Genomic DNA, 15270 nt, shown 5'->3' with positions numbered 1-15270 from the left:
GGAGCTGGGATGGGAGAGACGCCAGAGACACGTAGGTGGCGTACATGGCTGGGAGGATGGGGCTCTGCCCCTACACGTGGGAATTTCCTTCTCAAGAAAGAGAAACTGAGTAGGGAACTCATTTCCTTGAATTACTTCCCGGCTCTCCAAAGCGGTCTTTTCCGTTTTCTGGGTTTGCGGCGATGCTGGGGACTTTCTTAGACCTCTCTGTCCCGATAGGGGACGCTTTCGGTTCTGCGGAGATTCCCGGAGGTATTAGGGGAACTGTGGGTAACCCATGGAGCTTCCCACCCCCAGCCCCTATAGGAATCCTTCTCCCCTCTGCTCCTTGCAAACCAGGAGGGTTCCTAGCTCTGCTATAGGTGGCTCTTGGGGTCCCGGGTTGTGGAGAAAGGGGTACCCTTGGGACCATGCTTCCTCCTGCAGCTTAGGTGCTGGTCCGTCCCTTAAACTCCCGGGGGAATCAGACTCTTGGGAAGGTCCTGGGGAAATCCCTGTTCATCACTAGCCAGAGGCCCTATTGGTGTCCGAAGACCCCGCCCCCTTCCTGGGCGGGGGGGCCCCCGGCCGCGACTTTGGTGTTACTAGGAGGCACCACCCTAAGCTCTGTGAATTGGCCGCTCGAATCCGCTATGGTGTCTTTGCCTTGGCAGTGCGTGCTCTGGGGCTGCTTGTTGACTGCGGTGAGTGGCTTCTGTCCCGACCCCAAGGGATTTGAGAGTGGGCGATGGAAAGAAAAGACAAGACTTGGGGAAGAAGATCTTCCTAGCTGGTCTGGGAGGGGGAAAGGCGGCGAGGGGCGAGCAGGGCGGTCTTGACTGTAGAATAAGGTGGGCTACCCCTTTCACCTCCCAGAAGGTTGGGGTTCTGTTCCGCATAGTCCACAGGGAAAGCTTAGGGAGGGCATGCTTACACAGCGGTGCCTGGACAACTTTATCCAATCCAAGTCTGGGCTCAGGAGACTGGAAAGGGTTTGGAGTGCACAGGAAGATAGCCTGGCTAGGGGAAGGGGTGGGTCTGGCTTGCTTCCTGTCACTTTCCCTTTGTGGATAGATGCCTGCCACAGTGGTTATCTTCTCCCTGCTAATTGGACCCACTTACTTCCAGGGCATCTTGTGAGAACAAAACCTTGGGTATTTTCTTGGTAAGAGGCGATTTAACACCCACCACGCCCTACCATAACTAAGCTAATCCAGGAGGAATCCCCAAGTTGGTGCCACTGCCTCTTGAACTTAAGATGGCGTAGGAGATACCCTCAGAGGAGGGAAATAGCTGTGGAACCCAAGACAGGATGACGAGACCAGCCTCTGTTTCTCTGGGCACCAGAATGGCTCAGACCCAGCCAAGCACATCGCCGGGATTTTCAGAAGCCAGAGCTTGATTCACTTTTGGTTTAAATGTATTTCTGCAGTTCCTCATTCTAGAGGCTGGGAATCCCCTGACCACCTGAGTCTCATCCCCGCCCCTCTGGCTGGGCTCCCCATGTTTTCCAGCACTGTAGAGTCTTCTTGCTTGGAGACCGGGACTTAGGTGTTCCAGCTGACTTCAAATTGCCCACGTGGGCAGGTGTCATGTTACAGGCCTGGCTTTCTGCAGCTGGAACCCTTAGTGCCCTAAGCACATACTATCAATCATGAGTTGAGTGAGAATCTCAGTTAACCCAGGTTGGCTTCAAATTCGCTGTGTAATTGAGGATAACTTTTAATTTTTTTCCTTTTTTTCCTGCATTGTGTGTGTGTGTGTGTGTGTGTGTGTGTGGTTTGTATGTATGTATACAATTGTCAGGTATGTGTGTGTTCTTGCACATGGGGCATGAAGCTGGTATCATGAGTCATTCTCGGACACCTTACTCATTGAGGCAGGGTCTCAATCAAATCCAGAGCTCCCCACATGACAAGTCTCACTAACGAGCTTGCTTTGGGAATCCCCTGTCTTTGCTCTGTGAGACTGGAGTTACAGGGCGGCCACTACAAATACCTGGCATTTTCATGTGTTTCTGGAGACCTGAGCAGTGGTCCACACATTTATGTGGCAAGCACTTTAATCGCTGAGCCATCTCTCCTGCCCTTGAATTTCTGTGTAGGGCTGGGACTACAGGCGTGCATCGTCATGGTCAGTTTTATGTGGCTCTTAGAATGGAACCTAGGGCTTAATGCGTGCTGGGCAGACATTGTATGAACTGAGCTACATCCCCAGCAGAGGGCTGTAGATTCTGACATGTGGCCTGGGCAAGGGTAACTGTCAGAGTCTGCAGCAGGAGAGGAGAGGAAATGAGGAAGCTTCCTTATAAGCTTTTAGTTACATGCTAAGCCGGTGGTTCTCAACCTGTGGGTCTCAACCCTTTCACAGGGGTCGCCTAAGACCATTGGAAAACAGGTATTTACACTACATAACAGTAGTGTAATTCATAACAGTAGCAAAATTATATTTATGAAGTAGCAGCGAAAATAATGTTATGGTTAGGAGTCACCACAACATGAGGAACTGTATTAGCGGGTCGCTGCGTCAGGAAGGGTGAGAACCACTGCCCTGAGCAATGGCTCTTAGGGAGACCGGATGTAGGAGGAGGGTGGAGTGGGTGAGAAGAGGATGAGGGTCTTTTGGGAGGAATGGAGGAAGAAACCAAGGTGTGATGAAGGGTAGTCTGGACCACCCAAGGTAAAACTCTGCCCTTGTGAGCCACAATCTGGGCTCCAGATAGGGGCCGGGCCCCGGCAGAAATAGCAAGTGCTATTTAGCGAGGTCTTTCTGTGCACAGGGCTGGGAGAGAGATTGCATACGGCCTGGCCTCCATTTGACTTCTCCCAACTCCTCTGTTACCCAGATGACCAAAATGAGGCTCAGGAAGGGGAAGAGGTTCGTCCAAAATCTCTCGACATGGATATGAATCCATATCTGCCTGACTTCTGACCTTGACACTCACAGGGCGAGGGGTCCCAAGCTGTGGCCCTGAGAACTTTGGGGGAAGGACCAGTGTTTTGGAGGACTAGAAACTGGGGCTGGCGTCAGAGGAAAGTTGTCTCTTTCACTTTCTCAAAGGCCCTATCGAGGACCCTCACTGCTCTGGAAGTAGGGTGGGAAGTCGGCTGAGGTGCTGCCTGGGGATGCAGTGTGGCTGGAGGAGCTTTCGGCTGCATTTCATTACGTGATTTGCTCAGATACCCGGGTTGAATTAGAGCAACCCATCAGCTGACTCCTGGACAGCCAGTCAGTTGCCAGGGTGCGGGGTACCCAGACGCTCATCTGTGTGCGCTGCTTAAAGCTGTTCTGTGAGCACACACCACAGTGGACTGCCAGGCCATCACATTCTCCACCCAACCTCCAGGGCAGGTGTTGTAATTCCATTTTAAAGGTTATAAAACAGGGCTAGAGAGATAGCTTAGTGGGGTTAGAGCAAACGCAGTCAAGTTCAGTTCTTAGCACCCACCCTGGGCTGGGACATAAATAAAATAATAAAAAAAAACCTTTAATGATGAGGAAACACAGCCTCAGAAAAGCAGGAGAATTAGCTTATGTTGCAAAATGATTCATCTCATCCTCAAAGGTGGGTGCCCTACAACCCTAGCCATGGTTGTTTGTAAAGTGTAGCCTGACTTTAAGGAATGCACATAAGGGCTGGAGGGCTGGCTCAGCAGTCAGGAGCATGTGCAGCCCCGGTGGAGGACTGGGGTTAGTTTCCCAGCTCCCATACTGGAGCTGAAGCTGCAACTCTGGCTCCAAGGAGTTTCCGATTTGCTCTGCTGTCCTCTGAGGGCACCTGCCCACACACCTGCACATAACCAGATATAGGCACTCATATCTACTTATAATCAAAATAAAACAAATCTTTTGGCTGGAGAGATGTTTGGAGCACTTGTTGCTTCTGCACAGGACCCAGGTTCAGCTCTCCAGCACCTACAGGATGGCTCACAGCCGTCCTTGGCACCAGTTCCAGGGGATCCAGTGTTCTCTTCTGGCTTCCAAGGGCACCAGGCACACACCAGTGCAGGCTAAACACTCATACACATAAAATATAATAAATAAATCTAAAAAATTAAAATCTTTAAAAAAAAACTCACATAAGTCCCCAAGTACCAGACCAGGGAGAAAGCTCAGTGGCTGGAGCAGTTGCCATGGCAGCCGGAGGACCCAAGTTCATCCCTGAAACCCATGTGAGATGTATGTGGTAGAAGCCTGCAGTCCTAATGCTCCTACAACGAAGAAGCAGAGTCCCCCGAAGTTCTCAGGCCAGCTATCTGGGCATATGCCACCGAGAACAGCAAAGAGACCCTGTTTTAAACAGGTGGAAGGTGAGGACTGACACCAACATTGTACCCTGACCTCCACACGCTTGAACTGTGGCAAGTGCGTGTGTCAAGTCCCAAACGGCACCGTGTGTGTGCACACACACCAAAACACAGCCTCACTGTACAGTTCTTTAAAAAAATCTTTCACACTTTTAAAAAATGAATTTTAATTACACATACGTATGTATGTATTTATGTATGTATGTATATATGTATGCACATGTGCTTGAGTACCACAGGGTCTGTGTGGAGGTCAGAGGACAATTTATGGGAACCAATCTTTCCTACTATGTGGGTCTTAGGGATTGAACTCAGGTCATAAGTGTCTTCCCTCCCTCCTTCCCTTCATCCTTCCCTCCCTCCCTCCCTTTCTTTTCTGTTTTGTTTTTTGTTTGTTTTTGAGACAGGGTTTCTCTGTGTAGCCTTGGCTGTCCTGGATCGTGCTTTGTAGACTAGGCTGGCCTTGAACTCACAGAGATCCACCTGCCTCTGCCTGACTTTAAAGGCCTGCACCACCACACCTGGCTAGTTAATGCCTTTGCTAATCCGCCTTTTAAAACTAGAATCAAGAGAGGCCCAGGGAGAGGCTCTAGGCGAGTACAGCCAGGAGCTGAGGTTTACTAATCTTGTTGAGAGTCTGTTGAGTGTATTTTTAGGGTTTCTTTTAATTTATAGGAAGTGATACTGGCTGTTCTCTCAAGGCAACAGTAGATTTACAGTTAAGGAGAAGTTTAAATTAGTAAGACGCCGTTCATAGCATGGGTGGCACCCAGTCACCCCAGAAATGGTGAGATTGAAACAGTGAGTGAAGAGGGGACATGCTGAGAGCTTTGAATTCTGTCCCCGTGGGACCCTAAAATCTAGCCTGACTTTAAGGAACACACATACAGGCTGGGGGGATGGCTCAGCAGTTAAGAGCATGTGTGGCCCTTGCAGAGGACCGGAGTTAGGTTCCTAGCACCCATGCTAGGCAGCTCACAACCACCTGCAAGTCTAGCTCTGAAGAGTATCTGATTCACTCTTCTGACCGCTGAGGGCACTTGCCCGCAGTGTCTCAGCCCGGTTGCTGCTCAGTGTTGCCCTCCGTAGAATGATTCTTATCCTGACCTCAGATGGTGTGGAGCTGGGGACAGAGACCATGGTGGTGCTTAGAAGGAGAAGGGCTGAGGCCAGCTGGAGCCGGCAGCCTTGGACCCCAGGAAGTGCTCGAGTGCTCCCTTGCTGCTGGGTCTTTCGGAGCACTGAGGAGTCAAGTAGATCTATTTGGGTTACAGAGTTCTGAGTTCTTGCTTTGTAAGATAGCAGAATGACTCTCTGGATTTTTTTTTTTTAATAATCACACCACTTGGCAATATAGTAAAAAGTCAAATATGCCTCATACTGTGGGGGCTTTCTTTTCTGCTTTGGGTTTCCATATCTGCCACAGTCTGTGCCTTGACTAACTTTCAACATGCCTGTCAAAGATCCCTTCCGGTTACACACTTCTGTTTTTAGGTCCATCTAGGACAGTGTTCTACATGTGGTGACAAACAGTACCTCTTCAATGACCAGTGCTGTGACTTGTGCCCGCCAGGTGAGATGACAGCCTCTCCAGCCCCACCCCGAGACCCTTCCTTCTTGGTTTGCTGGCAGATGCCGACCCCATGTATGAACCGTGAACTCAAACCTGAAAATGACTCATGCCCCCTGCTCTTTCCTTGATGCCAGAATGCCCCAGGCTGCCCTGGGTCTTCTATTTTCCCCACTCGTGTAGGGTCTGAGATGCCCATTCCAAGCTCCCTTCCCCCAGGTCCTGGCTCACCTGATTAGTGACAGGGTCTGATTCACAGGACTGGCCTGAGCTGCCTCATTTCCTCCCCATTTCCTCCCCAGGAAAGAGACTGGAGGAGCACTGCTCGGCTCTCGTCAAGACCCAGTGCCTCCTGTGTGGCTCAGGCGAATTTATGGACAAGTGGAACAAAGAAACGCGGTGTTACCAGCACACACACTGTGAATCTAGTGCGTCGGGCTGCTTGGGGAGGTGCACTCGAGAACTGGGTTAATATTCCTAACAGTGGCATCCCTATGACTTCAGTAGCCCGGGTCTGTGCCAACTGGTGGAAGTCTGGGTTGAGTTTGGGCCGCTGAATAAGTTAGGTGATCGCAGTCTGTGGTAGGAAGAGGGTGTAAGAAAACAGGAGACAATGTGAGAAGTGGGGTTCTTGGTGCTGTCGGGGCGGGGTTCCCATTCTTCCCTCTCATCTCTGCTCAGATGACGGGCTCCAGGTGGAGAAGGAGGGTACCTCAGATACAGACACCATTTGTGTCTGTAAGGAAGGTCAACACTGCACCAGCAAGGAGTGTGTGAGATGTGTGTCGCACACGTCCTGTGGCCCCGGCTTTGGAGTTAAGCAGATGGGTAAGTGGCCTGCCTGGGGAAACAGCTCTGTGGGTGGGAGGGAAGAACTGGGGGCTCAGCAGTCGGCCTTTGGTCCTCAGAGGCTGAGGGGGTAGAGACACTCCCACCCCGAACTGGCATCTTCCCTCCCGTTAACAGGAAATGGAATCTTTTGCATTCTGGTCTTGGCTATGGGCAACTTCCTGGGGAAGGGGGAGGAGACCCCTGCTGGATTTGGATTGCAGCCTTGGTGGGAGGCATGGGGGGGAACACACCACTGCAGTGGGGCAAGGAGCTGAAGGCAAGTGTTCTTTCCTGCCCTGCGGGTCTGCTGGCTCCCTTGGGACTCACACTCTGTGGCCCATTGAGATTGTTGATCCATTCTCCCCATACATTCCCAGCCACAGGGACAGCCGACACTGTGTGTGAACTCTGCCCAGCTGGCTTCTTCTCTGGTGTGTCATCACCTTCTGAAAAGTGTCATCCTTGGACAAGGTATAAGAGTTCCCTCTCCTTAACCAAAAGTGGTGTGGGTCCGCGTGCCCTTCAGTCCCCTCCTCCATGGCCACACTCACTTGTGAAAGTGACCTTGTAGCTGGTCTAAGGGATACTTCCTGCATTTTTCTTTTCCTTGCCTGCTCTGATTGGTTAATAGAATCTGTTGATTTCTCTAACTTCTTGAAGTCTCTCTTCTTGAGGCGCCATGACACCCCCTTCTCTTCTCTTCTGTTCCTTGCCAGTTCTTCTGATTTCTTGGTGTGTGCATGTGTGTGTGCGCATGTGTATGTGCATGCACTCCTGTGTGCATTTAAATGCATTCATATTTACGTGTGCACATGTGTGCATGCGTGTGTGATACCTATCAACCTGGGGTATTGTCCTCAGGCATTGTTCACCTTTTTCTTTTGTTTGGAGACAGTCTCTCACTGGCCTGGAACTTGCCAAGTAGACTAGGCTGCCTGGCCAGAGTCCCCGGGACCCTCCGTCTCCTCCCCAACACTGGGATTACAACCACATGCCACCAAGTCTGGATTTTTTTTTTTTTTTAATGTGGGCTCTAAGGATCGAACTTTTGTTCACAGGGCAAGTACTTTCCTCACTGAGTTATTGATCTCCCTAGCCCTTTTTGAGTCTTCATTGCTTTTCTGTTACTTTGTCTGGGTTCTTTTCTCCCCAATCATGTTTTCCGGCTCTCCTGGGCTTCTCTTATCTATGTCTATGGTTCCATCTCTCCCTGGATCTGTCGTTTGGGTCCCAGATGGTCAAGTGCCATTCCTGAATGTGGTGCTTCACCAACACCTCCGACTCTGTATATCCAGAGTGGGCCCCTAGCCAAACCCCAAGGGAGAGGCAGATTCTGGCTCCAGGCAGGCACAGTGAGCCGCCCACCCTCACTTCCCCTCCACTTCAGTCAGGTCCATACGCCTGGTATGGGCGTCTTGGGAGTCCACCTCCTTACCCTCTAGTGCGGTCAACTTGGGCCTCATCACTGTGGTGTGGTGATGGCATCGTCCCCTCACAGGCTCCCTGCCTCTGGTGCCCCCCTTGGCTGATTCTGTATTATATTGCCATTGTGAGCATCTGTAGCCCCTTTGGATCAGGGTGCTTCATGATTTAAAGCACTCCGTGGCTCTCCGCTGCCTCTGGGAGGAAGCCCTGACACTTTGGTGTTGGACTAGGGTCTAGCTGTGGTCCCTTAACTCTTCCCTCACACCTTGCACCCTGCATTTGCACCCCGGAGCACAGTTTATTCTTTTGCTTCAAAGTCTCCTGCCTGGCAGGACACTTAACTACATGCCCCACTATCTTTTTAAACGGGCAAACGCCTCCTGCAGGCTGTGTCCTCAGTACTCCTTCCCAGAGAATCTGCTAGTAACCAAGGAAACACCTTGACACATATGCTTCCCAGGACATCTTATACAAGTTGTGGTTGACCATCTATGCCTCGTTTACAGTTCCCAAAGGCTAACAAACTTTTTCTTTTTCTTTTTTCTTTTTTTGAGGCAGGGTTTCTCTGTGTAATAGCTCTGGCTGTCCTGAAACTTGCTTTGTAGACCAGGCTGACCTCAAACTCACAGACAGAGAGCTACCTGCCTCTGCCTCCTGAGTGCTGGGATTAAAGGTGTGCACCACCACTGCCTGATCTAACAACAACAACAACAACAACAACAACAACTACTACTACTACTACTACTACTACTACTTTTTCTTTTTTCTTTTTCAAGACAGGATTTCTCTGTGTAACAGTCCTAGCTTTTCTGGAACTTGCTTTGTAGACCAGGCTGGCCTCGAGCTCAGTGATCTGCCTGCCTCTGCCTCCCGAGTGCTGGGGTTAAAGGCACATGCCACCACTGCCCAGCCCCTAACAACTTCATAAATAGAGAGTTGTAGCCCCCCTCCGGCCCCGCCCTACCTCTCCTGCATTTGGAATGGTGCCATCTGCAAGCAGGCACTCACCAGCTGGTGCCATCTGCAAGCAGGCACTCACCAGCATTCACTGTGGGTACTGGCTGATCATAGGCTCCTGTATCGGAGTCCAATGTGCCCCCACCACACTGCCCCACTTAGTTGGTGTGTGCTGCTGTTTCAGCTTTGTACCTTTTGGGGCCCTTCTGACCTTCCTTTGGGGATCCCCTACACTGCCTCAGCATGTGTGGGACCCTCAACTTCCTATCTGGAGCTGGAATGCCCCTCTTCTCTGGAGGCTTCAGATGAAGGTGCTGAGTGTTTTTCTCACACACAGCTAAAGCATGTGCTTTCTCTGAAGTTCCCCTTCCTCTGCTTCTGGCTTTTCCTATGGCACGTCCCTCTCTGTCCACTTCTCCCAGGAACACCCATCCCATATCTCACATCTCCACTCCTGTCCCACCCCTGACTGGCCATACTCCCCACAAGGCCTCCTCCATGGCCTGGGGGCAGTTCCTCTGCAACACCTCCTTCAGGAGTGGTCTGGGGACACTTCCTCTGCAAAGTCTCCTTCATGTGTGGTCTGGGGACAGTTCTTTCTAGTTAGGTCGTCTGCCTGGGTGGCAAGGACACTCTTGAGCTGCCTGGAACTGTCCTGCCTGGAGCACGCCATCACAAGTGCCACCCACTTGACTCCCTCCTGACACACTAGTCCTGCCTAGCCAGCTCCAACTTTCACTTTCTTCAGTGCCTTCATAGTGAACTCTTCCCCGAAGGCCCTTACACCAGAGCTTCTGAACAGGGACCAGTTTTGTTCTCTGTGGGTCATTGGCTACTTCTGGTCCATCTTTCGGATGCCATCATTGCCTAGGGGGCTGTTCCTGGCACTTAGCTGGCGGAGACTGAGACACTGTTAAATATTCTAGAAAGCTTGGGACATTTCCCAGTGCAAAACACCTTTGGGTGCTGAGATTGAGAAGCCCCACTGTAGGCCAATCATCTCCTCCCGTTCCTGCCTTGAGGGTCTTGCCTTTGAACAAAGCCCTCAGTTTGGTTATCCCTCCTTTGATGTGGGCAGTGACCTTCCCTCCCTCTCCTGTGTTCCCATCCCTTCCCTTAAGGACCAACTCAGGATGCTGTACTGTAAGTCACATGCTCTGCGAACATAGACTTGCCCTCTCTGGCCAACTCCCCTGGACTCGGAAGTCCTATGGTTGGGGATCCCTGTTCTCTCTCTGTCTCACACTCTCTCTCTGTCTCTCCCTCCCACTCTCTCCCACCCTCCCTCCCTGCGTGCGTGTGTGCATGCACATACATGTGTACATTTGTGTCTTTGTGCAGCTGTGAGGCCGAAAAGATGGCGGTTATACAGGAAGGGACGAATCAGACTGATGTTATCTGTGGTGAGTCCAGGGGAGACTGGGAAGGGCGGACTGAAGGGGGAGATCAAGAAACATAGGAACACTGGGGTAGGAGTGAGAGCCAGAGGCAGTTTGGGGAATAGTACTTCAGCTCCAGTCTTGGGAGCTGGATGAGGCGTCACATTCCCTGTGTGAGCCTCAGTTTCTTCGACTGTGAAATGGGTTGATGGCAGCCCCTCCCTTACTCATGTGGTGTGAGTGCCTGGTGTGGAATTTTGCCACTTGGAAATGGTGAATGTTGTTCTGCTGCCCCGCACTTGAGGTGTGGCCACACTGTGTGACTCTGTCGCCTGTTAGCCTCGGTTTGGGTGCTAGGCTGAGAAGCTCCACCAGCTGCTTGGATCACAAACTCAGACAACAGGGAGGCTGTTACTGCGTGAGTGAGGAAAGAGAGGGGCAAGAGCGCCAGGGCTGGTGAGCGGGCCTGACAACACAGCGCCTCAGGAAAGTGAGACAAGAACTTTGCCAGTTCAAGGCTAGCCTGGGCTGCTTGGGAAGGCACTGTCTTGACATAGAAAGTGGAAAGAGGGCTACTGAGATGGCTCAGGAAGCTAAGTTCCTGTCGTGCAAGCCTGACAACCCAGGTTCCCATACTTGTCTCTCATGTGAGAGGTCCTGGGTTAGACCATCACACTAGTCTAGCATGTGTGAGGTCCTGGGTTAGACCCCCACACTCATCTAGCATGTGTGAGGTCCTGGGTTAGACCCCCACACTCATCTAGCATGTGTGAGGTCCTGGGTTAGACCCCCACAGTAGTTTAGCATGTGTGAGGTTTTGGGTTAGACCCTCACACTCATCTAGCATGTGTGAGGTTTTGGGTTAGACCCTCACAGTAGTCTAGCATTTGTGAGGTCCTGGGTTAGACCCTCACAGTAGTCTAGCATGTGTGAGGTCCTGGGTTAAACCCTCACAGTAGTCTAGCATGTGTGAGGTCCTGGGTTAGACCCTCACAGTAGTCTAGCATGTGTGAGGTCCTGGGTTAGACCCCCACAGTAGTCTAGTATGTTTGAGATCCTAAGTTAGATCCCCAGTGCCAAAAAGAAAAGGGAATTAAAAATACAGTCCCTTTGCTTTTTCTCAAGATTGACTTTGTTCTCCTGGAATGGAGTGAGAAAAGCACTTGAGCTCATATGTAACATGTAACAAACTATTGCAAAAGGACAACAAGCAAGAGAGAAAAACCACTTTGATATAATACTAGAAAAAATAAAAATAAATGTAAAAACAGAAAACCTGTGATGAACAAAAGAGCAAATTTTAAAATCAAGTAGGAGCTGCCTTGCCAGCTGCAGGACCTTGCCTACATCATCCTAATTTTGGCCCTGGTTCCAATACGAGTATTATTATCATTATTATTAATTATTATTATTAGTTTTTCGAGACAGGGTTTCTCTGTGTAACAACCCTCCTGGAACTAGCTTTGTAGACCAGGTTGGCCTTAAACTCACAGAGATCCGCTGCCTGCCTCTGCCTCCCAAGTGCTGGGATTAAAGGAGTGCGCCACCACCGCCCAGCTCCAATACGAGTTTATTTAAAAGCCAGGTAGCCACCTATGGGCCAGTGTTTGTTCTACTGGTGTTCCTCCCTACCTACCAGGTGGGTGTGGTGATCCAGGCCTGCAGTCCCAGCACTCAGGGGCATCGCGCATGCATGAGAACACCAAGTTTAAGGCCAGCCTGAGCCGTTTAGTGAGACCCTGTCTCAAAGAGTACCTAACCTTGATGATTGAATTTTTTTGTGGGGAAGTGGTTGCCACCCCTTGCCTCTGAGGCCACCTGCCTTTGGGTTTTTTTTATTTGTTGCCTTGAATTTGTTGCAATGTAGACACAAGAGATACAGTACCTCCCTGCTGCACACTTCCCTAGTAGATGTTAACAATGTAGACACTAGAGTTGAACAGCCGCAGCACGGGGAACAGAGCAGGGGGTGTGAGAAACAGGCAGGCAGTTGGGCTTTCCCTTCGCCATGCAGCTGGTGCCAGGTAGGAAGTTGGCTCACTGGGGCCTGGTCCTCCCACCTGGAATCTCCCAAGCTCAAGAGTGATGACTTAAAGGTAAGTGTGTTTATCGTGCAAGCATGAGCTCGGCGTAGTCACAAGTGACTGACCCCAGTGCTATGGAGGGGGCGGGACTGAGAAGGAGAATTACTTCTCAGTAACAAAAGTAACTTGTTGGTTGCCAGACTAGCTCCAGGCTCAGTGAGAGACTCTGTCTCAGTAGCAGAAGGTGACATGTGACAGAGCAGGACACCTGCATACTCCTCTGGTCTCTGAATGTGTCCACATGCACACACCTACATATATATATCAGACCCACATACACTATACCCCCTAAAGTATGAATCTCTCAATTCATAAACATCGGCAAATACCACAAAGCATTTGGAAAGGTCCCCTAATGGCTCCTGAAGCTCTGACTTCAGGAGGTCCAGATGCTAGAGGATGCAGAGGCTTTTGACGAGGAGTGGGCACACTGGCCAGTGGCTCCACTCAGGTCTTTCTCTCCAGGTTTGCAGCCCCGGATGCGAGCCCTACTGGTCATTCCCATTGTGATGGCCATCCTCCTCACCATCTTCGTGGTGATGTCTTTCTGTATCAGTGAGTGCCCAGGTGGGGAAAGGGAGGGAGGGAGGGAGGGAGGACTCAGCCCTGCAGAACCAGCCAGTGCTTGATCCCAACCTGCCCTCCCAATGCCCCACCTCTTCTTTTTCTTTCTAGAAAAGAGGGTCAAGGAACCAGAGGATGACAAGGTAAGCTATCCTGGAGGGAGAGAAGCTGGAAGAGAGATAGTGGGCCGGTAGGGAAGCTCACCATGCAGGGAGACAGGCTACTGCTTAGTGGGCAAAGTGCTTGCTACACAAGGACAGGAACCTGAAGTTGGACCCAATGTCCATGAAAACAGCCTGTGATGTCAGTGCTGGCAGGGGAAGTGGGCATGTGGAGCCTGCTAGCCAGCCAGTCTAGCTGACATGAGGTACTCCAGGTTTAGAAAGAAACCCTGACTCAGCAAATAAGATTGAGCGTGACGTTGACCTCTGACCTCCATTAGTGCATATATGGGTGTGTACACATACACCCAACACCACACTCCACATGTGCATGTACACCCCCCAAACCCCTCCCCAACCACACAGAGGAAAACAGGCTCAGGGTCTGTCCCTGGGTCCAGTAAGGTAACAGTCAGTTACTCTTACCCTTCTTCATTTCTTCCTCCAACCCAGTCACTTCTCCACTGGGAGGAACTGGGCACCATTGGCAGAGTAATCCTGGCCCATGCTTTCCTCCCTCATTGAACATAGGGGAGTCCCGCCTTAAGGGGCCAGTAGGTGAAACCAAAGGGGCAGCTTCTTCCACTGACTGGCTCTGGCTCTGGAAGTTTCCTGCCAAATTTCTTATGTCCAGCAGGGGGCAGAAGGTATTCAAGAAATCAGCTTTGATACTCCCCCCCCCCCCCCACACACACACAAGGGGAAGGGACTTGAGGGAGGATTCCCCTCCTCAGGGGCAGGATGGCTGTGGCTAGGGATGATCTTGGATTGCACACCCTGGCTCCCCAGGCCTTATCCCCTGATCATGGACAGCAAGGACCTGTGGAGACGACGGACTATTATCCTGGTCACAATACTGCTGCTCCAGTGCAGGAGACATTGCATGGGTGTCAGCCTGTCGCACAGGAGGATGGCAAGGAGAGCCGCATCTCAGTGCAGGAGAGACAGCTGACGGAGAGCGTGGACTTGAAGCACCTGGTTTGATATTCTGGAGCTGGGGCACATGGACAAGGGCCTGGCTCGGATGACTGCTGACGTTTGAGATTTGAAAGGAGCAAAGACGCAGCCCAGTGCAGTTAACTGTCAAGCCTGCTCACTGCCATCCCATCCCTCGACTTGCTTCTGAAGATGGAGGGAAAGCCTGGGCATCAGGGGTCCACAGGCCAGCGGATGACAGCGATATCCATAGACAATTGCAGCAATGCAGGATCCAGAAATGTACTATGCTGACTTTCTCTGTAAGGAGTCAGTGGACACCAGAGTCTCTGGCTCTGTGGCTTGTGTTGTTAGAAGAAACCTGATTGCCCACCAGCAGGGGACTGGCTAAATAAATCTGTAATGTATTTATACAACAGGATCTCAGAAGTACTAGCAGGTGGGACAAAAAAAAAAGTAGGTAGTGGAATGATGGATAGAAAAACGGCTTTTAAAACACATACCCGGGCAGGTGAGATGGCTTTTGTGGGTAAAGGTGCTTGCCAACAAAGCCTGGTTACCTGATTTTGGTAAAAGGAGCTAACCAAGTCCAGAGGGTTGACATTTGACCTGCACAGGCATTCTGCGGTACCTGTCCATGCATTCATGTATATGCATACCCCAAGATTACATGCTTGTAATTCCAGCACTCAGGAGGAAGAGGAGGAGGCAGGAGGACCAGAAGTTCAAAGCCAGTCTTAAATTCAGAGTGAATTCAAGGCCAGCCTGGGCTACAAGATTTGACACTATCTCAGAAACAAACACTAGCTAGGTGGTGGCACAAGCCTTTAATCCCAGCACTAGGAACTCAGAGGCAGGTGGGTCTCTGAGTTCAAGGCCAACCTGGTCTACAGAGCGAGTTCCAGGCTATACAGAGAAACCCTGTCTTGAAAAATTAAAAACAACAACAATAACAACAACAACAAACAAAAACCAAACACTAAAGAACAACAACTTCCCGCAACAACCAAAACAAAGCTCACAAACCCTCAATACCTTTAAACAGTATTTATATGACAGTATGTAAGCAGGCTGCAC

General features: G+C 50.8%; 1 protein-coding gene across 2 annotated transcripts; it reads left to right on the top strand.

Moving 5' to 3' along the window:
* Positions 1-566: 566 nt before the first annotated feature.
* On the top strand, positions 567-14609 carry Cd40 (CD40 molecule). 2 transcript variants are annotated; one of them, XM_048441062.3, is made up of 9 exons: positions 567-683; positions 5781-5859; positions 6159-6284; positions 6538-6684; positions 7065-7158; positions 10411-10472; positions 12998-13087; positions 13208-13239; positions 14047-14609. In XM_048441062.3, the coding sequence occupies exons 1-9, from the start codon at positions 633-635 to the stop codon at positions 14239-14241; spliced, it is 876 nt and encodes a 291-aa protein (XP_048297019.1). In that variant the 5' UTR covers positions 567-632; the 3' UTR covers positions 14242-14609. The 2 variants fall into 2 exon arrangements, with proteins under 2 accessions (XP_048297019.1, XP_048297018.1); XM_048441061.3 differs by having other exon boundaries at positions 12998-13099.
* Positions 14610-15270: the final 661 nt, after the last annotated feature.

Source organism: Myodes glareolus, chromosome 10 (assembly GCF_982192425.1).
Source record: "Myodes glareolus chromosome 10, mMyoGla1.1, whole genome shotgun sequence".
In the NCBI taxonomy this organism is placed as follows: Eukaryota; Metazoa; Chordata; class Mammalia; order Rodentia; family Cricetidae; genus Myodes; species Myodes glareolus.
Note: the sequence above shows the minus strand (reverse complement) of the source record. Positions and strands in the feature narration are given on the sequence as shown.

Coding starts and splice junctions, on each gene's coding strand:
- Cd40 (XM_048441061.3), top strand. CDS start 633: ATGGTGTCTTTGCCTTGGCAGTGCGTGCTCTGGGGCTGCTTGTTGACT. Junction 684..5,780: donor GGGGCTGCTTGTTGACTGCG/GTGAGTGGCTTC, acceptor TTCTGTTTTTAG/GTCCATCTAGGACAGTGTTC. Junction 6,685..7,064: donor CTTTGGAGTTAAGCAGATGG/GTAAGTGGCCTG, acceptor ATACATTCCCAG/CCACAGGGACAGCCGACACT.